Below are 26603 nucleotides of genomic sequence, written 5' to 3'. Positions count from 1 at the left end.
ACCCCATGGGAACCATAATTGCCAAATGTCATATAAAATTACTGTAGAGATTTAGAGTATAGTTACCAGATTAATTGACATGAAAATTCTAGATGATAACACTAAACTTATCGTCAAAATGGGGCAAATACATGATAAATAGAAGAGCGAAACTCGACTTATTCCACAGTTGAACCTATCTATCACGATACTAATCAAAACTAACTCAGGAATACTGAAAAGCCCTTTGCTTTGAAGCTCTTAAACGCCATTAAGCTTGGTGCAGCAATCTCGATAGCAATTAATCGTTTAACCAAAGCAACAAGTTGTCATAAGGCATCAACTATGAGCTCTCAAGCACCAATGTTTTCAATAGCAGCAGCCTTATCTACTCTCTTCAGTATCCCTGCTATAACCTGACATGGCAAGAAATTGGCATTCCGTGATCCAATTGCATTCAAATTGGAAAAAAATCACTTCATACTCTGTACTAATCTGATGCTCAATGTACTTGGTAGGTATGTATGTCTAAGAAAATAATTGTTCTGTAGGAACTTTATTGAGGTAATATATACCTTTCCAGGTCCCAATTCGTAGCTTTTCTTTAGCCCTTTGCTTAAGAGAGTTTTCACTGTCAACTCCCACTGTACGGGTGAAGTCACCTGTAGTTCAAAGAGGCAACAATGTTAAAAAGCCCTCGATGATAAATTATGAACAAGTGCACCATATTTATAGCATGATACCTGGCTCGCCAAAATTTTCTTTATTGTATTGGGATCTGAGTGTGGTTGTGCATCGACATTAGAAATAACTGGTATCCTTGGAGTTCTAATCTCTGTTGCTGCCAATGCAGCTTCCAATCTTGAGACAGCCGGTTCCATGAAGCTCGTGTGAAAAGCACCTGCAACTGCCAGGCGTACCTGATGACAAAGAATAGAGCCTAGTCCTGTTAGAGCGCAACAACAAATTGAGATATACATATTATGAACTTATGATATCATCATATGGTGACTGATGCTTTGAGTGTCTAGTTTCTCGATCTACATGTGTAAAGATATAATGGAATATCAGAATGCACATGTTCAATATACAAGTAATCTAATGGAGAAGTGCATTAGTTACTGTTTCATATTTCTCATATTAATATAAGGTATTCAGAGGAAAGAAAATGAAAAAAAGAAACAAAAAATATCCAATGAATTTCTTACAGAAGAGGCAGGCTACTATGCTTAAAGACCTCGTACAATTAATTGCTCACATTCCCAAGATCCACAAGAAACTAGAAAACAGTTCATTTTCTTTTATTTTCTTTTATCTTCTTTCCATTTCTCCCTCATTATTGATTCTCTTTTATATGTATGTCTCACTTTTTCGCGAACCAAGATGGTCTTAAAGTGGCAGAGAGTCTCATACAGCCTCTTCAAGTTTTCTGCCCATACTATCGGATGGAAGAGTCTTATAAAAAGAAAACAAAATGTTGCAACCAAAATCCAAACTTCAGTCACCAGAGATACTCTCTACTCTCTAGGGAGTCTCTTAAAGTTTCCTGTCTAAACTATTGGACAAAAGAGTCTAACTTGGAAAAGAATATAAAAAAAACAAAGTGTTGCAACCAAAACCCAATAGCCTTTTCCAAACTTGAGGCATCAACTGAAATTTAATTGAGTCTCTTTTCTATGAAAGACACACTGTCCGTTTTTTTATGTTGACATTTGAAATTATCACATCACAAAATTGTTTACAGGAGCACTAGTGATGAGTACCTAACTGGTGCTATCTATCAATAACAGCAGTTAGCTACTCATGTAGCAAGATATCAGGTAGTATAATTCCGCTACTCAACAAAAACACAGCAAAGTTCCTTCATGGCAAGAATTTGAGATCGAAAGATTCTGGATATTAGATCAATATCTTGAGTTTGAGACATTGAGTCAGATGAAGCTAGTGAGGTGATCTCTTACTTTACCTACCAATCATACCTATAGACATAATGATGATAGCACAACTTATGCCATTACTCTTAAAAGTGATTATGTCGTTTGAACTTCTGATTTAGAAGACAAATGCAACATGGGAAAAAGAAAATCTGAAGAACACTAACCGTCATTCGAGCCTTGAAGGACTTTGCCTTAGCTTCGACTGCTTCTACTCCTTTTACACCACCAGAAACAGCATAGTTACCCTACAGATAAAGGATTCATCAAATCACAAATAGCAATACTCACTAGGAAAAGTAACATAATCAGATCGAGAAATCTTACAGGACATAAGAAGTTGGCTATCTGAACTTTATTTTCCTCATCTACTTCCTCATTAGCAGCATCACATAGCAATTGAACTTTTTCTGAATCCAGTCCAATCACACTAACCATAGCACTACTGGCAGCATCTGCAGCATCCTGAGAAGAGCTACAACAGCTTAATCACCCTAAGTAAGGACAGATGACTCATGTCAAAATGTACTTTGCCGCAGTACTTTGGATGCTAACCTGCATGGCTTCTCCTCTTAACTTGACAAGCTTGAGACCATCCTCAAAGCTTCAATTCCAAAAGTTAGATTAGTACACAATAAATCGTAGTCTTTATTGCAGATTTGCATATATACAACTAGAAACATATGTATGACGAAAACTAGGTCTGATGCACTATATTTAGAAGATATATCCAACTAATCTAGATGTGATTCTATGGAATTACCTAAAAGCACCAGCAAATGCAAGTGCTGTATATTCTCCCAAGCTTAGACCACAAGTGACATCAACAGAATCAATTATATCTTGACCTCCATCACGTGCTCGGAGGACCTCCACTGCAGCAAGGCTGGTGACATATATAGCTGGCTGCATATAATTTTGTATTTTTGTTAAATAAACCATATTAGTTCTGATGATATAATGGTTACAGGCTTACAGCCTGACAACTTGAAAGATGGTTTCGGGGTAATTAAGTTTATAACCGAAACCTGTAAATAGTAGTTCCTTGACATATGAATATAGTCATAGCATTTTGTTTTGACAAATCATATACTAAACTGAGAATTTAGCAGCACACCCTAGCAGCAGTTACAGCTGAGAGCTAATCTCAGAAATGAACTTTGTATTCAAAGAATTGCTTGGATCAACAGAAAAGATGCTGCTTTCTAAACCACAAAGAGAGAGAGAGTGAGAGAGATAGAGAGAGCTTGTTTATGTGGCTATGTAGTTTAGAATGCTCTCTTTAGAATAATAATTAATGGCAAGAACAATGACCTACAGATGTAGTGGGAAAAACTATGCAACATCAACTTACCTGGCTTATAACTGTTGAATCAAGTTTTTCTTTTGGTCCATTGGTGCAAACATCTATCAGGTCAAAACTAAACAAAGGAAAGAAAGACTAAATCATTTATTTTGAGCAAGCTAACCAACTCCTCTTGTTCAGGCTCTTAAATAATTGAAAAAAGACCCTAAGTAGATTAATTGGCTTACCCAAGAATGTCATTGGCTTTTTTAAATAGGTCAGCAGCTGCTTGCACGCTCTGAGCTTCTGCACCCATTCCCACTGTTTGGGCACCCTGGGATGATCAAAGAATTCTGGAAAGATGAGATGCACATCCTTGGAATGCTTTGATTAGTATCGTAAACAACATAAAAAATAAATCTGGAAAGCTGAAATGCATTACTAAAGCATCAAAATGACTCAAATTACAAAGAACCGCTAGATAGTTGTGGACCCAAAAATAAAAAAACATGCTACATCTTGTTGAGCAGCAGTCATTATTCATTAATCAGAGTCTGTGTGGATTATCATGTTTTCTGATGGCTAGCAATTGTGTGTTTATATCTTCTAATATATCTTATGCATTCAACATTCTAATGCACCATATTAGATTGAGTGTATGAGTTTGTGCCTGTATATATATAACTGCATAGGGCTCATCATCTGACTATTTGTCAACTGATTTAACAAACTAGCCTTTGGTTTCCTTGTATCATCTTGTTCCTAACAGGATCAGAATGTGCTTTGAGGAAATGACCTCAAGCCACCTCACTAAAGCAGTCATCAGGAGTGAAAATCAAGAAATTTACCTACCAAGCAGTTTAGCAGCTTCTAGATAGTGCTAAATAGAGTAGAAATCAAGCTGGCATCAGCAAATACAACAAAATCTAAATCATAAAATCAGGAAAGTCCTAAATAATAGCAAAGAAACATTTTGTAATACTATAAAGTACTTGATTGTTTACACATGCGACAGGCATATTAACTTGTCGAGAAAGTTCAGTTGTTTCATAGTTACAGCTAATGCATTTGTTACACTTGCCCGGTCGCTTAGTACCTAGAGTAACACTGGATAACTAAATTGCTACTTGCCACTTGGTTAATACTTAGTAACCCTGAGGGTTGAGTACCACACTAATAATTTTGTCTTCAGATTTGTCTCACATCATTTGAAAACATTTGCCATAATTAGGTTTTACTTACGAGTACCAAAACAATTTATAATCACACCATCACCTCATAATTTCTTCAAATCATGATATGTGGACACTTCCCGACTAGCGATCCATGATTAAATGAAGGAGAAATATATAAAAGAGTAGGAAAACACGAGGAACTAATGCATCCATTCTACAAAATGAAGTCTTACATTAAGCTAATTACTACTTGCTACTCGAATGCCAGAAATTTGAATCATAGCCCTGGAGCTCCAAATCCAGCTAAATTTAATGGCAAGCCAATTTCGTCACTTACTCTAAATTCTTTCACAGCAAACAAGGAGAAAGAAAATTCAACTTCCCAAAAAACTAATCCCATTTCACAAATCAAACCAAGACCCGACGAGACTCGAGTGGATCAAGAAGTACCTGACCGGGGAAGAGGAAGGCGCAGGTGGGCATGTAGTCCTTAAAGAGCGCATCGTTCGCGACAGACACCTGCGATCCGACGGAAACGCTCATCGAAATCCTAGATCTCCATAGGCTCCTCGGGGACGGCGAGACCCGAGCTCCGCTCCCATGGCGAGAGGCCCGAAGGGGTGTGGTGGAAGGGAGGAGGGCGAACGAAGCGGACGACGCCATCGAAGCGAGAGAGATCGAAGTGCGAGGAGGGAAGGAGAAGGAAGCGTGACAGAGGAGGGGGTTCGCTTGCATGGAGATTAAGAGAGAGAGAGAGAGAGAGAGAGAGAGAGCAAGGCGGAGTTCACGAAGAAGAAGGCGGAGAGGTTGAGGAAGAAGGCCCAAATCCATTTCTCTTGTTCAATTTAATGGATTGGGCCTTTCTAGCAAACGGCACCCCAAAATGGAATGGGCCTATAACTATAGGGCTTCAATAAGAACTATTAATTTATCTCTCATATTTAAAATTACCGATCACTCTTTTAAATTATAAGAGTAAATTAGTTATATTTTATTTCTCTCTCTTACTTATCTATTATTTTATAAAAAATAAAAATAATAATAAATTTGTAAAAGTCCGTACTGAAAGGTTGTCTGGCTTCTGCCAAACTATTAGATGTGCACTTCTACCAGACTATTAGATATGCACCTGTACGCACCAATCGCACAGCGCCGACCATCACTATTAGAGAATTAGACATAACATGAATGTGTTAGAGATGGTGTGATAGTGATCATTGGACGTTTGAGATCTACACACTATTGCAGATTTGACGAACCTAATCCGCATATATACCGAATATCTTTTATAATTCTATTGATAACTAGAATATTCTACGTGAAGGAGAAAAGGTGCAATATATAAAAATATAGTAGCTGTTATCAGGATAGAGAGTATAAGAGATTGGAGGGGCTTGTTAGGAAAAGTTGCAAGCCCTTCTGGCATTATTGCATTGTGGACATCTTTTGATTCAATATATTTATATAGAAAGAGAAAATAGTGAGTGTTATAAAGTATATTATATCAATGATAGCATGAATTGTTTTAGATTAAATATAGGATTAAATGTATTTTAACTCTGTGTATTTCAATAAATTTTAAATTAATTTCTATACTTACGACTAGAGTAAAATCATCAGTTTTTCTATCAAAGCTAATAGAGGGCGTATATATTAAGCAGAATATATTGGTTTTTAATTTTTTAATTTATTTTTAATTTATTTTATTCTAGATGTGGTCTAAGTATGAAACTTTATAAAAATCTAGATTTAATAAAATTTACTATATAATCGGCATAATCTAAAAAAGTTAGAGAAAAAAAAATATATGAGTTTTCTTTAAAGAGGAAAATAATAATTTTATTCATAAAAATTAAAAATGGAGTGAATTCAGTCCACTATATTATCTTAGTCGTAAGAACAGATACTAGTTTGAGACTTTTTAAAGTACATGAAGTAAAGTGATATTGAGCATAAGTATAGATAAGTATAGAAGGATAAAATATATTTAATTCTTAAGTCTAAATTCAACTAGCCACAGTGACTGACAAGGAAAGGAAAGGAAACAGCCATCATCACATGAGAAAGCCAAATTGTCATGGCCTTTTAATTAGGGGAGAACAATATAAAAAGTAAATTATCTATCATACTTTTTATTCTTCTCTGTAGGGATAGACAAAGAAAATTCTAATGGACAAGAGTAGGCCCAGTTACTCTCATCCTTTTCTCTCTTCATACCTTGGAAAGATGAAACATCACTAGGTTTTATAGTCCCCCCCCTGGGCCTCTTGGATTCTTTGTGAGTTTGTTCCACTCATTTGGTCAATTTTGGAGCCCACTCTAGGTAATACTGCAGTACTATAAGGAACATCTTGCATTGGGACAACTGCAAACTGGGACCCCTGCAACTCTTTGCTCACTGAGAGGCTCATAAAAGGCTAAACCTCTTTTCCTTACCACAACTTCCTTTCTAGGATTACAGGAGGGAAGTATAAATAAATACTCATGTAACCAAGTTTAAAGTAATCACAACTAATGGATTGATTTAATCATCCTACAAAGGTAAGAGTAGATAAAGACTTTTATCTTTCAATTCAAATTAGGATTAAAATAGAGTTGTTTGATGGATTATGACACCAAGTAAAGGTGTGGATATATATTAAGTATAGTAAGTGCTACTCCTAGTTGTTTTTCATAACAGATAAACTCCCCCATAGTCACAGGGTTATAGAAGAAGTGGCAATTTGATGGCTACTTGAATAAAATAAATTATAAAAACATAGAAGGTAAAGGATTAGAGACATCAAGGGCTAAAAGCATGACCCAGGATTTGTTAATTATGGACCTCTGGCTATTTTTATTAGTTGCTGATGCTTAAAGATTTGTTCCTTAATGTATGCTTATATTGTTGAGTAAGTTGATTATTGCATAACATGACAGCACTACAGATAAAAAAGATATTTAAGTTATCTGAAATATAAAATTGATTTAAATTTTGTTTTCCTTATAGAACTGTCATGCTATTATGTTTGGAGTAGAAATTAGGTTTTTTTTCCTCACAAGTACATTTTTTTCGTTTTCTTTATATATATATATATACACCGCATAATTGTTGGAACCAAACTGAATATTAATTCGATCAAAGAACACTGGTTATTGGTTCAACCGATGGTTCACTTATTCGAATCACTAGTTTTAAAAATGTTTACACACTATATAGATAATTCTAAAAGTAAAAAATATCTACATGTATGTATATTCTTTAAAATATATGTTATTTTTATATATACTCTCATGATTAATTTTTAAATTAAGTAATTTAATAAAAAATAATTAATTAAGATAAATACTTAAAAACTAAAAATAAAGATATTTTTATTTATTTTTAAATATAAATATTTTTTAAATTAAATATTTTTAAAATTTAGGACTAAAATACAATTAGGATATGTAACAAAATAATTAAATATTAAGGATAAGTGGGTAATTTTGTAAAAATATTTGACTAGACTAGTTTGCTAAAAATAGTTCGATTGCACGGTTCAGTAATTCAACCATCGAATTAGTCAATTTTTAATAGGTCGACATATCCAGACTAATAACAAAATTGAACTAGCTAATGATCTTTTAAATTTTTAGAGTAGTCGGTAAGTTATAAAACTCATAGTAGTTAATATTATTATAGTAATAATATTAAAATATTAGGTAAGAATGAAAGTGGAACATTGAAAGAGAAAGTCCACATTAATTATATACATAATAATATGATTGGAATAGATTACCGAGCCTTGAACGTAATTACAGTCAAGGATTGATATCCGATTTCCATTATTAAGGAGCTTTGGACGAGCTTATTAGTGCCATCGTGATAAGCTAGATCTTCGTGCACGCTACCACTAAATCAAGATATGAGCGAAGGGCAACCATAAAACAACATTTTGCACACGTGACAAACCTCTACGTATTTTATGTAAAACAACGGTAGATACTTTAAAATAACTTAGCATACATGTTTTATAATGAGAATTATAAAACATGTTATAAATTTCTCAAAGAAGAAATTTAAGTTATAAAATTAGTACAATATAATGTATGATTTATAAAAATCCCTTAAAAATAACTTCTTAACCAAACAAGCTTCTATATCAGAAAAATGTGACCAAATGTTTGAAGTTAAAAGATTGTCCAGCTCTATATTGGATAGATAGAGATGAAACATTGATTTAGTGATTTACTTTATAATAAAAAATAAATAAATAATGCTGCCAAGAAAGCCTTATTTGAGTCTAATGACTTGCATGATTAAAATTGCCCTAGAGTAACCATAATTTAAGATTTTCTATTTGGATACATCCTTTTATGCTCAATATTTATTTCACAAAGAAAAATCTACAATAATTTAGAATTTTCTATACCACATTTAGATGCTGTTTATTGGAATTAAAATATAATGACTACTGTCCTCTAAATACTTAAGAGTGATTGGTGAATTATCATGGTATTAAAACAGGGTTTTAAGTTTGAATCTACTTACTTTTTTTTTTTAAATTCAGGATCTTAAAACAGTTTTAAGCTTAACTTAAACTATTGCTTTCTAATCGTTTAAATTTTTAGAGTAGTTGGTAAGTTATAAATGTTAACTAATAGTTGTTGAAACAAGATGTGCCATTAATTACCTACACAATACTGCCACATTATCTTTAAATTAGTTGCAGTAACGTAAACGTAAATGAATTGATCTCAAAATTAATTATTTCCTTAATCAAGAGGATAACTGCATACAATAATTACTATTTATATGCCTAGCTAAAGAGAAGTGGCCATAGCAGTTGCTAGATTTTGACTGACATTAAATAGATATGGAAGTAAACTATTAAAATATTTCATGGCAGTGGGAATTCACTGTAGAATCTAAATATCAATTGCTTGAACTGGATAAGAACAAGATTATTTTAGTAAATGTTATCAAATGGAGCTCTTTTTTTTGTCTTGGAATTGACTAAGATAAAGCTTCTTCTTCTTCTTTTTTTCTTTTTTTTTTTTCTTTTGACTGAAGGACTTGATATCACCTCAAATTAGGACCCTATTTGCTGCCTAAAGGAGGCAGTTGAGTGTCAAAGAATAAGAACTGTTCATGTGTGGAATAAGACTAATTAAAAAAAATATCCTAACTTTTTATATCAGAAAAGGAGAGCTCATATTTAGGGGTAGCAAAATTTGACCCGACCCGATAACTTGGCTCTTAATCAGGTTTGGGTCGTAAACGAGTCAACCTGTCTAACCCGTTTAATAATCGAATCAAGTTCGGGTTTATACTACTAACCTGTTTGACCCGTTTAAACATACGGGTCGGATTGGATCAGGTCGGGTCAACCCGCTAACCCGTTTAACCCATTTAATATATATATAAACTAAAACCCTAGATCTAATTACATCTACCCTAACACCACCTCTCTACTTTTCACTCTTCTCCAGCCGCCTCAACGAAAAGGGAGGAAAAAAATTCACCCGCCTCCACTTTAGCATCTGTCTACTGTCTCTGCCTTCGCCCCCGTCTCTATCGCCTCCGCCTTTGCCCCCGTCTCTACAGCCTTTGCCTTCACCCCCGTCTCTGCTGCCTCCGCCTTCGCCACAGTCTCTGCCGCCTCCGCCTTCGCCTCCGTCTACCGCCTCCGCTTGCTGCCTCTGCCTTCGCCTCTGCCTCCATCTGCCGCCTCCACCCTGGTCTACCGCCTCCACCTTGTTAATCGCATAGCTGGGAGCCTGGGAGCTCTGTTCCATTCTCCCCATCGACTTCAAATCTAGCAACTCCTCCCGAAGCGGCGGCTGCTCTTCTTTGTGCTCGGGATCTAGCTAAAATTAATAGAACTGTAATTTTTATGGTTGAATGAGTTTGATGATGAAAGTAGGTTAATTTGTTTATTAAACGCATTATTTTTATAGAATAAAATTTAAATTTTATATAGGGTAATCGGGTTAGACGGGTTATGTTATCGTGTCGTGTTAACACGACCCGTTTATTAAACTGGTTAGACGGGTTGTGTTACCGTGTCGTGTTAACACGACCCGTTTATTAAATGAGTTAGACAGGTCGTGTCGTGTTACCCGTTTAATAATCGGGTCGTGTTCGTGTTAGGATAAAGTTGACCCGACCCGAACTCGCTTAACCCGACCCGATTGCCACCTCTACTCATATTAATATAAGTTATTTTATTATTTAGTTGAATATTAGTATGATAAGTAATAATTATATTTGATATGTCATAAAATTGATATTAAAGTAATTAAGAATAGTGAATTTATATTGGAAATTGGTGATATTAAAAATACACTTAATTGAATGTAAATTAGTTGTAGTAATTAGGTGTTGCTAATCTAGGAGAAAAATAGTAATTTTAGATTATTATTAAATTAATTTTTAAAAGTTGTATAAAATAAGCGGGGAGAGAATAATAAATTAGTATATCAGAAGAAGTTAAGTTATTTAGTTACTATACAAGAATAAGAAAACTTATTCCAGAAGAAGGCTATTTTTATTTCATAAGTAAACGAGGGCTAAAAGTTTAAAAAGTCAAAAGAGGATAGTCCTTATGTCTCCAAATAAAATCCTCAAAGGCAACTTTTTCCTGATTATTCACCCGTTTGGTTACCTAGTCGCCATCCCTAAGACATAGATAAAATATAATTTCAAATTTATATATAAAAGAAAAATATTCTCACTAATCTTCGAATATGTCAAGGGCAAGAAATCTACTTACACATTATCTTCACCAGCTCCAAGGAGTCTGAATCAACAATCATCTTGAGAGATGGCAAGGTATTTCTAAGGCCTAGTCTATGAGCCTAGGCGATTGATAGTAAGGTTGACTTGCTGGGAGTAGGTCCGCCGACGATCATTCACGTGGCTCCCGCTATGTCCCTAAGAATAACCCTCAAACAACCTTATTAGCCCTAGCCCACAAATGAACAGTATGTGTTTAGTTTCACCCAACCTAGATATGATGGCAGCCACTTGAGATGAGGCCGCAATGAAATGGTCTGGGTAGGATTGGTGCTCTTAGCATAGCAATTAGCCAAAAAGGTGGCCCAGCGAGTCACTACCCTAGGGTGATTTACAATACCGTCGAGCACCACTTGATTCCTTTGCTTTCACAAAACCCAAATGGTGGAGACAATCAGCGTCTTTATTCACAAGTTGGGACCCACATCCATAGCCCAGTTCTTCATAATCTAGTTAGGGTTGGTCCAAGAGGACAAATCAACCCCTTTAGCAAGCTTAGTATTAAGAAGGGTCCATGCCTCCAACCCAAATTGATAGGTGCAGAAAGGGTCACTAGTTTTCCAATGCAACTTACAAAGGCTCTAATTATCATCTTGTCCAATGTTAGGCTTAATAGGAAGACAGTTCCATAGTAATTTTCAGCAAAAGATGTAGGACTCTAAGGGTTATGGAAAGGTCCTAAAGGAGTTTTTAGTCTTCCTAGTTGTTTGAGGCTATGGGGATAAGATGAGAGTAGATCAAGCATGCTTTCACCTCTTCCTTTGGGTGTAACCACCAAATCCACTCGTCCAAATTGGTGCGACTCCCAAGGCAAGAGAAGAGAGGCTGAAGGCCAGATTCAATCCGCCCTCAATGATGATATGACCAACATTCCAAGTTTTGTTGTCCTCTAGATCAGTTACCAATAGGTTGTCATCCGAGAGGGATGGATGCATAACCCGGGATTGCATGTTCAAAGGTATAATAGTGACCCAAGGCTCACCGGCAACCTATGTAGTCAAGTCATTACTGATCCATTTATGGGAGCTTGTCTTCACGATGGTAGAAATCTGATAGAGTCCCTCCTAAGATCTAAAAAACACTTGATAAGGCAAAAGGATTGAGCTCCGTGTATTTGGCCTTCATGATCTGAACTCATAGAGTATATGTAGAGTTAATAACCCTGAAAACAAGCTTGCTAAGGAGAGTAGACCTAGCAGCCTTGAGTTGTGTGATAGTGAGGCCCCGTTTAGACTTGGGCTAAACACAATATCTCAGTATATCACATTGAGCCCTTTGTCTTGTCCCTTGTCCCGCAAAAAGTAGAATTAGTTAGAGTGAGATTACCTGTAATTGATATGAGGTTATTTTTCCACCTAGCTAACTTCTTAGCAACCCGATCCAAGAGAGCCATCTAGCCACAAATATAGACCTGGTAGCTTAAGATAAGGACACCCAGATAGACGAAGGAAATGCATCTTGGCTACTCAAATTCTGACTACATCACACAAGGAACCAGCAAGGTCAGGGCTAAGCCATTATGAGAGAAACAAATTAGATTTGTTAAAATTAACTTTCTAGTTGGATAATTATGAGCATAGGTCTAGACAATTGCAGATGCATATTATATTTAACTGAGAGGCTTGGACAATCAATTGGAGATCATCTGCATATAAGAGATGGGTGAGATGAACATCCCCAACCCTAAACTCATACAAAGGCCACTGCCCACCCGAGAGTTAAGAATGCTAGAGAGGAGCTAAGAGACAAGGATGAATAAATAGGGTGACTACGGATCTCTTTATCGAAGCTTGCAAATAGGGAGCAATCCACTCAGAGGTGGAACCATTGACAAGGATGGCAAACCGGGAAGAGGAGATAATCCACCTTTATCTTAATTAACACCATCCTATGAAACCCCATGTGGACTAGGGTACCAACAACAACCTCCCAGATTAAGCAGTCATAGACTAGACAAAGTTTAATAGGTAGAATGAGATAAAAGTTTGATGTGAACCACTTGTTAGCAATGTATGCAACTTGCATATGCAAACGGTGGGCATTATTAAAACTTAAAATAAAGAAAGAATGGAAAGCATAACTTTGGGAAAAGAGTGACTACATTCCCATGCTTTTTCCGTACATTCCATATTCTTCCCGTCTATATATAAGCTTGCGATGCTAATTCTACTGAGCAAGATGCCTCACCTTTCCTTGATTGCCATGGCCTCTGTTTAGCTTTATTATCAAATAACAAGTGATTTCATAGCTTTGCTCTCCTAAGATTGATTAGTATGTTTGTGTTAAATATATTTTACCACCCTTTTCTTAACTCAGAAACTCTACTTAAAAGCTTAAAGCATTAACAAATAATTTCTTTTTATATTTAATATTCTATAGTTTCGGACATTTTAATAGACTCGAATATAAACTTGTCTTAAATGGGATGAGTATTTTATATTTTTAAATAGCCGATTGGTCAAGCCGGTGATGGGGTTCGAACTAAAGTGATATTATATTAACTCGTCAATTACTTTAAAAACTTAAATAATTATATAATTATAATTTTATACATTGTAACGTTCTATTTGTATCGTTGCGCAACTTTAAACTTTTTATTAAGCTGCAACCATGGCTTAGCTGAATAATTTAAATAATCTCACGTCTACTAAAAACATATGGATTAGGAAGTTCACTATGGCTTAGTTAAATAAAAGAAATGTTGATGAGTCAATTAGGTTTATTCGAATTCATAATACTTTTTAGGATAAAAGAACAAGAGCTCCACTAAATTTGGACACAAAAAATATCTAACAATTATATCTCAATATAAAGTTTAGGGATATCACTCTAGTTTTTCCAGAAATATTACTAATATAATTAAGTTATTCTAGTTTTCAAACATTTCTCTTACTTAACGGTAATATTATTATTTTTTAATTAAATTATTGAGACTTAATCTATTACGTTTAAAAAACTAATCAGGAGGGTATATGTGAACACACGAATAAAAGATCTTCTTAAGGGTATGCATGTAGGAAAAAAACAAACCCAAGAATCAAATTAAGAATCTCTCGTATTCCCCCATTCCAAAATGTTCAACTGATGCCGTCATCCAACTACTCGTAAACTTCTCCTATGTGGCCCAACTAGTCCTCAACCCCAGGCTATATAAAGAAAAAGAAAGCGGACAATGACGATACTGCCCGCGACACAGCTGGTGGCGGTGAATCCCGGTGCGGGGCATTCTGGTCAATGCCATGGCGAAGAGTTGGGATGTGACCTTTGGAGAGGGGGAAAGGGAAGGGTCATGGGTAGCGTGATACGTCCAAATTATAATCAAGCAAATTGCAACCCCCAACTTGCGACCCCAACTTGCACACCCCCATCAATCTCATTCTTATATTGGAGGAGAGAATTTGGATGGAAGAAAGAAAAAGAGGGGGAGGGGAGGGGGATGGCAAAAGCATTGAAAACTGGAATAAAGAAAAAATTTCTCCAACTTGCAGTTTGATTTAGTTTTAGTGCCAAGTTGAATCTGGGCAGCTCACTGATTCCAGTAGATATTAGTATCTTAATGCGGCGTGCAACGGCGTCGTTAGATTGTCCAGAAGAAAGGAAAAAACCTACAACTAAAAAGAGTCTCAAAAATGCACATTTTATTAGCGATGTTACGAACGTAACGAGATGGCTATGCACACAGAAACCAGCGTTGGGGATGTACGTTGTGGAGCAGAGCAGGGCACGCTCTAGGAATTAAATGTGATCATAAACACAGCTGGATACAACTAAGGATAATATTTATTATTCACATCATCTTTGATCTATTCTTTTTTTTCGTTTTTGGCTCTCCGTATCTGAAACATTAAATAAAAAGAAAAGGAGGGGAGGAATTGAAAAATAACAGCAGGAGAGAGAGAGAGAGAGAGAGAGAGAGAGGGAAGTCGCGATCGCTGGCTCTTTCGCAAGTGGAAGGAATGGATGGATGGATGGATGGGAAGCGGGTACGACTCAAAACCCCACCCACCAGGGGAGGGAGGGGAAATTACTGGTTTGTCCTCCAGAGCTTCTCGGCGGTGCGGGCGAGGGATTGGAGGTTGCACCGGACGATGGTGTCGACGAAGAGCTTGGTGTCGTCGGGGGTGTTGCCGGGGGGGACGTCGACGACGTAGGACTCGACGACGATGGTGCCGCCGGAGGGGGAGGGGTGGAGGGTGGTGACGGAGCGGTAGTTGCGGAGGCGGTGCTCGCCGCCGACGACGCGGAAGGAGATGACGTGGCGCTCGTCGTCGAGGATCTCGAGGAGCTCGCGGCTGGAGGCGGCGGGGAGGCCGGAGATGACGCGGACCTCGCGGAGGGTCCCGACGTGGCCGTCGCCCGCGAGGACGGCGCAGCTCTTGACGAAGTGCTTGTAGGCCTGGGGCTTGTCGAATCGGCGGAGCACCGACCACACCGCCGGGACGGGGGCGGACACGTGCTGGACCACCGCGGAGCAGCACTGGTTCGCCGCCGGCGAGTGCTCGTGGTGGCGTGCCACCTCATCAGGGACCTCGTGATCCGCGCACCCATCCGATGCAGTGGTGGTGGTGGTGGTGGTGGAGGTGACGACCACCCTCTGTGGTTGGATCGAAGGCTTGGAAAGTGGAACGCAAGGCATCTCTCTCTCCCTCCCTCTTTTGATTTTTTCCTCTTTTTAGAAGGCGAAGGAGAGATTTGGGAGATTTGGGTATCAGGGGGGGCAGTGGGGGAGGGTGAATGGAGGAGGCCTGGAGGGGTTATATAGTGACGAATTTTGGGGAAATAAAGAGGTGAGCTTTGATGGGGGGTCTCTTCTTCGGTGAGGGGCAATTTGGTACGGATATTTTGGAACCATTATGCAATTTGAGGCAATTGGGCCTTCTTTTTACGGAACGATTCAAAAGAGGGATAATAAGATAATAGTAACGTATAATTATCATCCTTGTAATTAAATTTCACCGTCTATGTCTATTTTTCAAACATAAATAAGAATTAATAAATATTAGCAAATTGGTTCGGGATAACGTGAAGGAGTGTTTACCAAATCGGGCAAATTGAATTATATTTTGGTGAAGGTTGAAATCCTCCTCCAGTGGGGGAAAGTGGAGAGGGTATGGAAGGTGAGGGGGGGGGGGGTGGGGGGTTGAGTGGGACAATGAAGTGGTTAAATTAAAATTAAAGGTGGGTGATGTTGTGGGTAATAAAATAGGAGACAAGTTGGTGGAGATGATGTTACTAAACTGTCCTTTGTGCCCTCGATGCAGCTTTAATATTACTTTATTGCCCTATTTCTTGTCTCTTTTCTTTACCAACTTTTCTTAAATTTGTACACTTTTGTGATAACATTTTTAATTATAAAACGAGGGGCCAAAATGTGAATACCTTAGTCTGTAACCCGTGGACCCAGATGATAACAATACTCTTAACTTCTAATTTCCAAAATTATAATATTTATTATAATTATAAGTAAATATAAGATTCATCTATTAAACAGACAAGACTTCAGAAATCATCAAAGCCTAGTGAAGCTTCTAGAAGGAAAGTCTCCACTCCACTGCTTCCAAATCTCGGAAAGAGAGAGAGATCCGGAGGGGAAGATCCAGAATTAGCACAGATGAGATGAGATGTAAAACCGGGGTTGTATTTGTAAACTGTGCTCATGTAAATTTTCACAAGTGGGCCTTTCTGTAAAAAAAAATTATTGCTATAAAAAAGAAACAAACAAATGGGTAGCCCACTTGCATGGTTCCTTAAGACGGTGGATAAGATAAGCATTACCACCGGCGGAAGGTGGGGGAATTAAAAATAAGTAGGGGGGCTTTTGTGCAAATACTATCGGCCAACTACTCACTGTTGATTGCCTGCAGCCCAGATCGCAAGAATTCTGTACCACTTGTTTCCCAATCATAATTTTCCACGTACGGCGATCCTCATTTCAAAGCTTGCTTTTATGATTATATTAACTTTATTATCAGCAAGTGGGCAATATAATTTCGTTGCAACGTAGTTACATGGAAAGCCACTATTTTACATTGCATTAGAAGTCATCGTCGTAATCTAGTAGTCGAGTTTTATTTATTAGAATGATTCATTCAGACATCCAATTTATTTATCAGAGAGAGCTAATCTTCTTATCTAGTCTATGATTAGCACCAAAAAATGACTACTTCTATCAAAATACTATGTTGATCGAGCTTAGCTTTATATAAACACAATAATGTGAGAGATGTTAAAGTGTTACAAAAGATAAATAATAAGTTTTATTAGATTAAAAAAAAAGGGTAATAGTTAGGTGTAATTGACCTAACTAAAACTATTTAATCAAAAATTAATGATTCAAAAATTAGGCTCCACAATCTAATAATATGCAGGCCCAAGGTAAGATTACAATTAGGCCCAACTTCTCTATATTTACAATTCAAGCTCTAACTTGAATATATGAGTAATATTTTTAGTTATATAAGTCTTACTATAACTCTTAATTTTAATGTTAAGTTTATAGTTTAGGTAACCTTGAAGGCAATATAACATAATAGGAAAACAATGTGAATCAAATCAAAATTAACCATTCTGGCGATTGGATTGAACCTAATCTGCTTTTAATTTGGCTGCGATTAGAATCGGGTTAAGATCAAATCTCCAACAAACACAAAATTCATGACCAATATCACTCAAGGAGCGTGACTAAGAATATATCTCCACTTCCCAACTACTTTAGATTTTATGTTTAATTTTAATTTGATTACATTGGGATTGAAGATATATTTGCCTCAAAACCTTACTATATGTATATATATATATATATATATATATAGTTTAGACTTAAGAGAAATAAAGTTAGATGCTTTGAGGAGTGTGAAAAAGAAGTCTCTAACAATATGAGTATAGGGTTCTAATAATAATAAAGAAAAATATAGGGCATTTTTTAAATAATTTCTGTCGTTTTTACTAAAACACTCCTCTTGTTTCTCAATTTTCTCACCTTTCAAGAGCATCAACTGAGCTGAAGGGTATCAAACAAATCTAAACTATCCTGAGAATATTCAAATGTAGACTTATTTTATAATAAATATAGGGAAAATTTATCAAATAGATCATATCTTTTATTTTTATTATTATTCACATCATATGATACACACGGATACTTAGTAGAAAATTTTTAATTACTTTTAAAAATAAAACATACACATCATTTGAATTTAAAATATAGTTCTTCTCTATTTAATGATGAGTTGTGAATGATAATAAAGATAAAATACAGGGAGCTTTTGATAAATGTCCCTAGATATAGAAGGTAAGCGGTTATCCGCCAAGAAGAGTTTCCTTTTGTGCGACGCCGAAATATTCTTCTAATGCTGTCAGCCAGTCACGACATTGATGAAGATTGAGGACTTTTCCGTAATAAATGCAAATATTTGTCTCACAGTAGAAAAAAAAAAGAGCCCGCCTGCACTAGAGATTGATATGATCCTTCGCGTTCCAAACCAACCAAAACCTCCATTAAACCTTCCATAGATCAAGCAAAGCCCATCTCCATCTAGAACAATGCATAAGTGTAGCAGGAAGAAGACCCAACTCTATCTTTTATCGGTCTTCTTCGCCTTCTTCGTGCTCTCCTTCATTCTTATCCATGATGACGCTTCAACAAAGCCAGGAGACGATGGAGGACGCCGTTTGATCTTAAAGCCTTCGTTTCCCACTTTTACCACTACAAACGCCTCTACCCGTAAGACCAAGAAGTGGGTCGTGGGCGAGTTGCCGTCAGGTTATTGGCTGAGTCTCTGCTTGCTCTTCTTCTCCATTGCGTTGGTTTAAAGATTGGTTGGTGTTAAAATGACAAAATTTTGATTTGGGTTTGAAGTGTATGGTGTGGCGCATATAATGCGTGATGGGTTTAGATTGCTCTATCATTTTTCCTTGCGTTTTTTTGGGTCGAATTGAGGAAATGGTAATTGGATTTTACCCCTAGATGTATGGATTAATGGGTCTAATCTTGTTGAAGTTTTTCTGGATTTAGGTGCTTCAGATTGGTCGAAAGCTACAAAGGCCTGTGCTCACGCCCAGAGCTACAATGGCAGGCCAAGCTCGAGAGTGAAATACCATTGGGGGAAGGAGAGCCGGTCGAATGAATGCAATGCGTTCTCCGGGAGATGGGTTTATGATAATTATTCGTATCCTCTCTATGATGAGACTGGTTGCCCTTATATGTCCGATCAATTAGCATGTCGGAAGCATGGCCGGCCGGATAGAGATTACCAGAAGTGGCGATGGCAGCCTCGCGGTTGCGACTTAAAGAGGTAATTATTTGAAAGAACTTTCCTTCTCTTTTGGATATGTCTATCGGAGGAATTCGGATTCAATCATAGTAGAAGTGTTCTTCGGCATTTATAGATATCAAGTATGTATTTCCAGAAGTTATACTACATTATGCACTCATTGCGTCATTGGCAGTATGCTCCTAAGCTCTTCCATGAGCTGAATGCTTAACTAATCAATAAGATATTGTGATTGAAATTCTCATTTTCTCTATTGGGTTTTCCTCTAAAGTTGTAGACACCGATAAATTCAACCACGTCGGATTACACTTTTCGCATCATTTGTGTTTTCTGTTTTTCTTTTCTCAGAGATAAACATACTAACAACTGAAGGTGCCACTAGATCAATCTCTCTAATGATGGTGGCACACTTCATTCCATATTTAACATTTTGCTGCTTGTGTTATGGTTTTCGGCATCGATGTTTATAACATGTGGACAAAAATTCTACACTCCAGAATCTTCAAATCTCCACTTTTTCGATACCATATAACAAGAAATGAGCAGAATTAGTGACTGAGTGTTTTTCTCTGTTTTTTTTGTGATTTGTGAAGGTGGAATGCAATAGAAATGCTAGAGAAGCTGAGAGGTAAGAGGTTAATGTTTGTGGGTGATTCACTAAACAGAGGGCAGTGGATATCCATGGTGTGCCTCGTACAATCTGTGATCCCTTCTGGCAAGAAGTTGATGACACCTAATTCTGCTCTAACTAAATTTATAGCCGAGGTAAGTTCAATTGCACTCCTTTTCTATTAATTTACCAATTTGAAGCATCCTGGATTATGGAATTCAAAAGAACAACATAAGTTCATATTTCGCCTCTCTGATTTATGATGATTCATGCAACGCAACTTTTAGTGTACTTGAGACAGAACTAGTAAGCATTTTTCAGAGCAATAAAAGTCAAATGTATAATAGTATTACACAACATTACAACTTGATGAAGCAATCTTCTTCTTCTCGCATTTTCAGAAGAATTCCATGGCATCTTTCAGTTAATCTATAGTCTGAACTTCTGTAGTAATAACAAATATGCTTGTTATACTTTTTCTTCTCTTTGTCATTCATTGTTCTGAAATGTAATGCTGGTACACATGATTCAGTTGAGAGTACTGGTTATACAGGAATATAACGCTTCTATTGAGTTTTACTGGGCTCCATTGATAGTAGAGTCAAATTCAGACGACCCGATAAATCACAGACTAAGCGACAGGATCATCCGACCAGATTCACTTCTTAGGCATGCATCTGAATGGGCAAAAGCAGACATACTTGTCTTCAATTCATACTTGTGGTGGAGGAATGGGCCTAAGATAAAGCTACTGTGAGTGTGGTTCTAACCTTTTTTTCTATTAGGAGGATGCATGTGATAAACCTTGAACTAGCATTTATTGCTGTTATATACTCAAAAGCACAGATGGAGTTACAAAGGAGGAGTTTGTGAAGAAGCTGATGGAAAAGAAGCAATGAAGTTGGCCTTGGAGACCTGGGCTGATTGGATCGAATCCAGCGTAAATCCCTTAAAGCACCGGGTCTTCTTCGTTACAATGTCACCCACTCATCTCTGGTGAGCATATTCGACTACTTTGCTTGAATAAAATTTTCAAGTTTACTCATGGTAGACAAATTTTTATTGCATATACAAATCTTCTGCATGCTTCATGAATTATGTATACAACTATATGAATGGTTTCCACTCTCATTCTAGTGTACACTGTTCCATTGCTTAAATATTTGATCAGAGTCAATTAAATTTCATGTTTTCAGGAGCCAGGAATGGAATCCAGGCAGTGATGGAAACTGCTTCCAGGAGAAAGCTCCCATTGAAATGGAAGGCCACTGGGGAAATGGGTCTGACCTCAATGCCATGCAGATGGTGGATGAGATAATGGCCAGATTGGGACCAATTGTTACAGTCCTCAACATCACGCAGCTCTCCGAGTATCGAAAAGATGGTCATCCGTCTATCTACAGGAAGTTCTGGGAGACTCTATCACAACAGCAACTGGCAAATCCAGTGAGCTATGCTGACTGCATACACTGGTGTTTGCCTGGTGTTCCTGATGTCTGGAATGAGCTACTGTTCAACTTTTTGTAGTTGTGAAGGTAAATAAATTATGTGCAGTTTTATCTCTGAAAAATTACATGAGAGTATATTGGTTCCTACATTGATGAGAGAGTATACAGCAGTAGCTTCTCATATAAGGGAACCAACTGATGCTATTTTCAATGGATAAATGAAGATATTCAAGTTATCTTTCCAATTAGCATAGCACTTGAGAAGCTGGTGCATTTATCATCTGATGGAAGATGATGAGTATCTTTCTTCTTTTTATTTCATACTCATTAATTTTCTTTTGACATATTCTGAGCCCATAATTAAGCTAATTTATAGGCTAGTGTTCCTTGATACAAATCTTGGTATCCTTTCAACTTTACTTGAGACCTTTGATATCCTTCTCGACTGATCACAGTAAGAATATTTGGACTAGAAATAACTTGTGTTAGTGAAGTAGGGATATCTCCATAATAAGGAATCATATCCATTACATTAAGTACATGACTAATGTTACTATCTGATGTAACACAAGTTAATAAGCATTAGGACTAAGTCATTTAAGTACTTCATAAGGATATGCATCTCCCAATTCACATATTATAAGGGCCTTCTCACGCTTGGTTTGAATTAAAATGAGTTTGAATAAAATTTTAGGCTCGAAATTCATTTCAAGTCAAGCTCGAATATAAGCCAACTCATCTCAAAATAGGCTCAAAATTTTAGTCAATATAATTTTTATCTCTTTCTATTTAGGTAATTATGGTAAGTGGGAATTGGGAGTTTAAAGATAGGTGGGAAAGCTAACATTAGGGAACTAATAAAATGTTAAAAGATAGGGGAAGTATAATGAATACCTAAAAAATTAGTATAATCAATGCAACCTCTCTCTCTCTCTCCATATATAGTGGTGGGAAGCTAGTTCTACACAACTAGTTTAGGCTTCTCTTTCGAGTTTACAATGCAAAATACCTCCCACTATCTTTTTCGATCTTGGCTCGAGCTCAAAATTAATCTTGAGATCCGAGCCTAAATATAATTTTAGGCTTGAAATAATCCCCAACTTGAAGCAATCTTACTGTGAATTCCATCATGAATTGTTTGCATATGTGGAACAAAATCTTTAGCTCCTTCACTTGCTCTTGAAGATAAAGGTAATGATATTAAATCAAATGACACTCGTGGTTGCACCCCTAGTACTTCTATTGACAGAATTATTGTAAGCAAATTATGCATTTGATATTAAAATATTCCAAGTAGTAGTACAGTCTGAAAGTAAGCATCATAATAGATCACCAAGGCTTCGGTTGACAATATTGTCTATTTGCCCATCATTTTATGGACGAAAAGCACTTGAAATATGTAACAAACCACCTTGAATGTTGACAAATTAAGCTCTTTGTTTGAGGATTCAATTATTTTAGCGAGTCATGGTCATAGTAAAGGATGAATTCTCAATGAATAAAGTAATGACACCAATGCTTGAGCCTTTGCATTAAGGCATAGAACTCCAAGTCGTAAGCATAATATTTTCTTCTCGCATAGGCAATTAGATGTCCATCTTAGCTGTAAGTACGACACTAATACCCATCTGAGATGCACCACATTCTCAAAGGTTTTTCGAAAATCTAGTAGTTTAGGGATAGATGCTTGAGTCATCTTCTCTGTAAATTGATTTATATTATTAGTTTCAATCAAGCGATTACAACTCGATACCATTGAAGAAAACAAGGAAATTGGGTAAGAACCTTAAGAATAAGCCTCTCACTTGGTTGTATTACAAACCAGATTATAAATACAACAAAAACGAAGTATCCAATATCAAGACCAAGCACTTAAGCACAATAGGAAAAGAGATAGAGCAATGCTTTAGAAATAAGTCTCTTGCTTGGCTAACTATGACTATACTACAAATACAATAGCATGAGTCTTAAAAGTCTGAGCACTTAATAAAGAAGCACGCTCAAATAGAAATCCTGGCTCACTAGAGATGAAATCCGACGATCATAAGGAAATCACCTTAAGAGTCTGTTTGAATAAACTATGAAACCAATAACAACACCAAGAAGAAACAGTAAAAGAAATAAACATTGAGTGGGGGTGAGAGTGATAGCTCTGTCAAATACATCCACAAAATTGAGAAACTAATTTTTCAAAGCATAGATGAAATCTATAGATCAGGATGACAACGATAGAGAACAAAGCGAGGTGAGGCGAAGGCGATAAGGCAAGAGCGATTGTTGCTGAGGCCCGAGAACATGGAAGGCAAAATCCATGGAAATCGGCACGGATAGAGCAGTATAGAATTGGGCAGCTGACGATGTGGAGGGTCGAGGTGCAGACTGGGGCGAGATCCATGACCCTTGGCTCTCGGCGCAAACGATGGAGTTGTGAAAATCCGAGGAGAGTACAATGATAAGATAGATAGCGGAGGTGTCAGCAATAGTGGAGTTGCTAGGCAAATGATGAACGGTGGCTTTGAGGGGGATGGAAAGCACAACGAAGAGGAGGGGAAAAAAGGAGGGAAAGTGCTCCCCCATAATAGATAGAGTTTCATTGTGTACTACCATATACTTTCATTCATCATAAGTATCAAGGTGTTACGGACCAAATCTGGAACGATTAGTTTGTAGGATAATTTTGAAACTTTAGGTAGTAATAGAATCGAGAAATAGGGTTCTAATGTTTTTAGTTTCATATCAATCAGATGTTTGGATGTAAGATATAATTAAAATAGTGGATCAAGGTCAGAATAGGATAGAATAGTAAATATTCGATATTGCGGCGATCATCGGATAGGGTGGCTGCTGGAGGTAACGGTGGCTATGAGTTGGAGGTAGAATTAGAATTTACTTAGATCTACACCTAGAAAGATAACGATTTAATGGCTACTATAGTAAAAGATAAGGACGATAAGTAATGCAAGATAACTGAACTCAACTCAATATTCCTTCTATTCAATTTCCTCCTGAATCAAGAAGCCCAGCCCTTAATATATATAGAGGTTGGGTATAATGAGGCCTACTCGAACTAGCCCTAAAGGCTTATACGACTCGAACTAGGACTTATCTTAGAGACTTACATAACTTAATTAAACTTGTCTTAGTGGCTTACATGACTTAACTAGACTTAGAGATAAATATGACTTAATTAAATTAGCCTTTCTTATCCTTCTTGGAATGATTCTTCATTCTACCATAGAGAATATGAAAAAACCTTGAATACAGAAGTTATAAATTAGGATGTTTTCGATCTTCTTCACCCTTTTGCATTGAAATAAGAAATAAAAAGGACCCCTAAACTTTTTTAGGTTATAAATGTCACCCTTCTTGGGGGAGTCAGCTTAAATGACAGTTATATTAGGCAAAATTAAACCAAAATGACCTAGATGCCCTTGTGACCTTTATATGATTCTTTAATTAAATTAAGATAAAAAGATATATATTAATTTAATTTAATTTTCCTTATAATATTAATATAAAAATACCCTCAATCATCTTCCTCCCCTTCACCATCACCGATTCCCTTCTTCACCATCGTCAACCGCTAGGATGCTGTGACAATTGTGGCACTTGGTGGCAAGGAGGCGAGGATGCGATGGTCGGTGGGGGGTTGCAACTGTTGCACCGATCACACATACCCTAGAACTTGCGATGGGGAAGGGATGTGCTGTATATTTATTCCCCAAATAATTCATTTCCCATTTAAAATTCTCCTCACATAATTCACTATTCTCTCTCCCTCTCTTATGTGCTTAATATATATAAAGAACTCAAATGCATTCATCAACCTAACTCTCTTACCTCCCCTACTCCATAGTCCAAACCAATCCCTAGCTCTCGAAATATAGCATTTATCCTCTTCTACCTCTTTTCTCCTCCTCTTCCTCCTTTTCTTCTAGAGCGGCTTCTCCTTTTCTTCTTCCTCTACTCTTGCATCAGAATCCCCAAGCTTGTAGAAAAGAATATTATGCTAACTCGTCGCCGATGCAGGCACCTCGCAATGATGTTAGGCATAACGTTGGACTTAAAGCATGGGTGACGAGTAGAATTGATTATGACATTTAGGTACTTTCATAAATTAATATCTTTTGCTGATTAAATTGATGATTTCATTGACTTGTTAAGGATATAGTTAGTCATTATACGTATTTTGCGTCACTTTGCTCCTAAACTTTGACTAAAGTTTAGAGAGATATTGTAACCTAAAAATTTAGAGGTTCCCATAAAATGGGTATAGTTCACAGGATATCCACGTAATTAACTCTATTTTTTTTAGAATTAAAACTCATACATGTAAATTGAAAAAATCACTCAGATAAAGTAGGAAGAGAGATATCAAAAGATTCTCTTAAAACGGCTACGAGTCATCAAAACTAGAATCTCTTTGTGCCAATGCATCTCATCTCAAATATCTCATAATATTTGAAAAGAAAATTTTATGAAATAAGAATAGTATATCTATAACACAAGGATCTAGTACATAGTTATATGTTATCTAAATACTACCAATTTTATATAAACTCTGAAAATTAAATTTAATTCCAAATTATTTATTTATTTATTTTGACTTGAACGAGATGACACATTGATTATGATTCGGAAAAGTGGTACATCCTATCAACATTAAGTAAAGCTCTGAAAAATAATATTTTAAAACATCTCTTAAAAAAATCAATTTTAAATATAACTTCAAAACGAAATGGAAATTCCGAACTCTAGGGGGATACATCCAAATATGATTCAAAAAAGCGCTGCATCGTAATCCTTCTCGTCAAATGGAATCAATTTGAACATCATTATCCTCTCTTACTCGGTCAAATGATCGTTGACCAGTTCATAATCATCTTAACACGAATCTTACAACACACGCTACGCGCTGAAGGGACCGCTAGGGACACGTGGCAAAATCTAAGGGAGGGAAATGCCCGAGGTGACTTAGCGGCCAAGGATTCGCAACGCAGCAGCTCGCCGAGCTTCCGGAACCTTCAATCGAAACGTGGCGAGTGTTCGACGCGTGGGGAACCACGTCACCGGTGAGATCTTTTCTAGTTCTGGAAATATCTGGAGACCGCTCCGCCTATAAATAGATGTGGCCTCCTC

At 36.8% G+C, this 26603-nt stretch overlaps 3 protein-coding genes across 4 annotated transcripts; 1 reads left to right on the top strand and 2 right to left on the bottom strand.

The window, feature by feature from the left end:
• Positions 1-18: 18 nt before the first annotated feature.
• On the bottom strand, positions 19-5173 carry LOC140776811 (uncharacterized). The gene is made up of 10 exons (XM_073120674.1): positions 4824-5173; positions 3447-3532; positions 3268-3334; positions 2677-2819; positions 2469-2517; positions 2241-2378; positions 2081-2161; positions 723-899; positions 555-641; positions 19-395 (listed from the first exon to the last, which is right to left on the bottom strand). The coding sequence occupies exons 1-10, from the start codon at positions 5106-5108 to the stop codon at positions 333-335; spliced, it is 1176 nt and encodes a 391-aa protein (XP_072976775.1). The 5' UTR covers positions 5109-5173; the 3' UTR covers positions 19-332.
• Positions 5174-14895: 9722 nt separating this feature from the next.
• LOC140775966 (abscisic acid receptor PYL4-like) lies at positions 14896-15877 on the bottom strand. Its single transcript, XM_073119476.1, has one exon. The coding sequence runs from the start codon at positions 15767-15769 to the stop codon at positions 15158-15160; it is 612 nt and encodes a 203-aa protein (XP_072975577.1). The 5' UTR covers positions 15770-15877; the 3' UTR covers positions 14896-15157.
• Positions 15878-18631: 2754 nt separating this feature from the next.
• Positions 18632-21631, top strand: LOC140776558 (protein trichome birefringence-like 35). Of its 2 annotated transcripts, none has more exons than XM_073120297.1 (6): positions 18632-18895; positions 19148-19427; positions 20072-20171; positions 20570-20769; positions 20863-21012; positions 21213-21631. In XM_073120297.1, exons 1-6 carry the CDS (start codon positions 18676-18678, stop codon positions 21541-21543), a joined length of 1281 nt encoding a protein of 426 aa, XP_072976398.1. In that variant the 5' UTR covers positions 18632-18675; the 3' UTR covers positions 21544-21631. The 2 variants fall into 2 exon arrangements, with proteins under 2 accessions (XP_072976398.1, XP_072976397.1); XM_073120296.1 differs by having other exon boundaries at positions 20000-20171.
• The last annotated feature ends 4972 nt before the right edge of the window (positions 21632-26603 follow it).

The sequence above is a fragment of the Typha angustifolia genome, chromosome 14, assembly GCF_048772165.1.
Source record: "Typha angustifolia cultivar Huaian chromosome 14, ASM4877216v1, whole genome shotgun sequence".
Lineage (NCBI taxonomy): Eukaryota > Viridiplantae > Streptophyta > Magnoliopsida > Poales > Typhaceae > Typha > Typha angustifolia.
The sequence above is the reverse complement of the archived record's forward strand: the minus strand, read 5'-3'. Positions and strand labels throughout refer to the sequence as shown.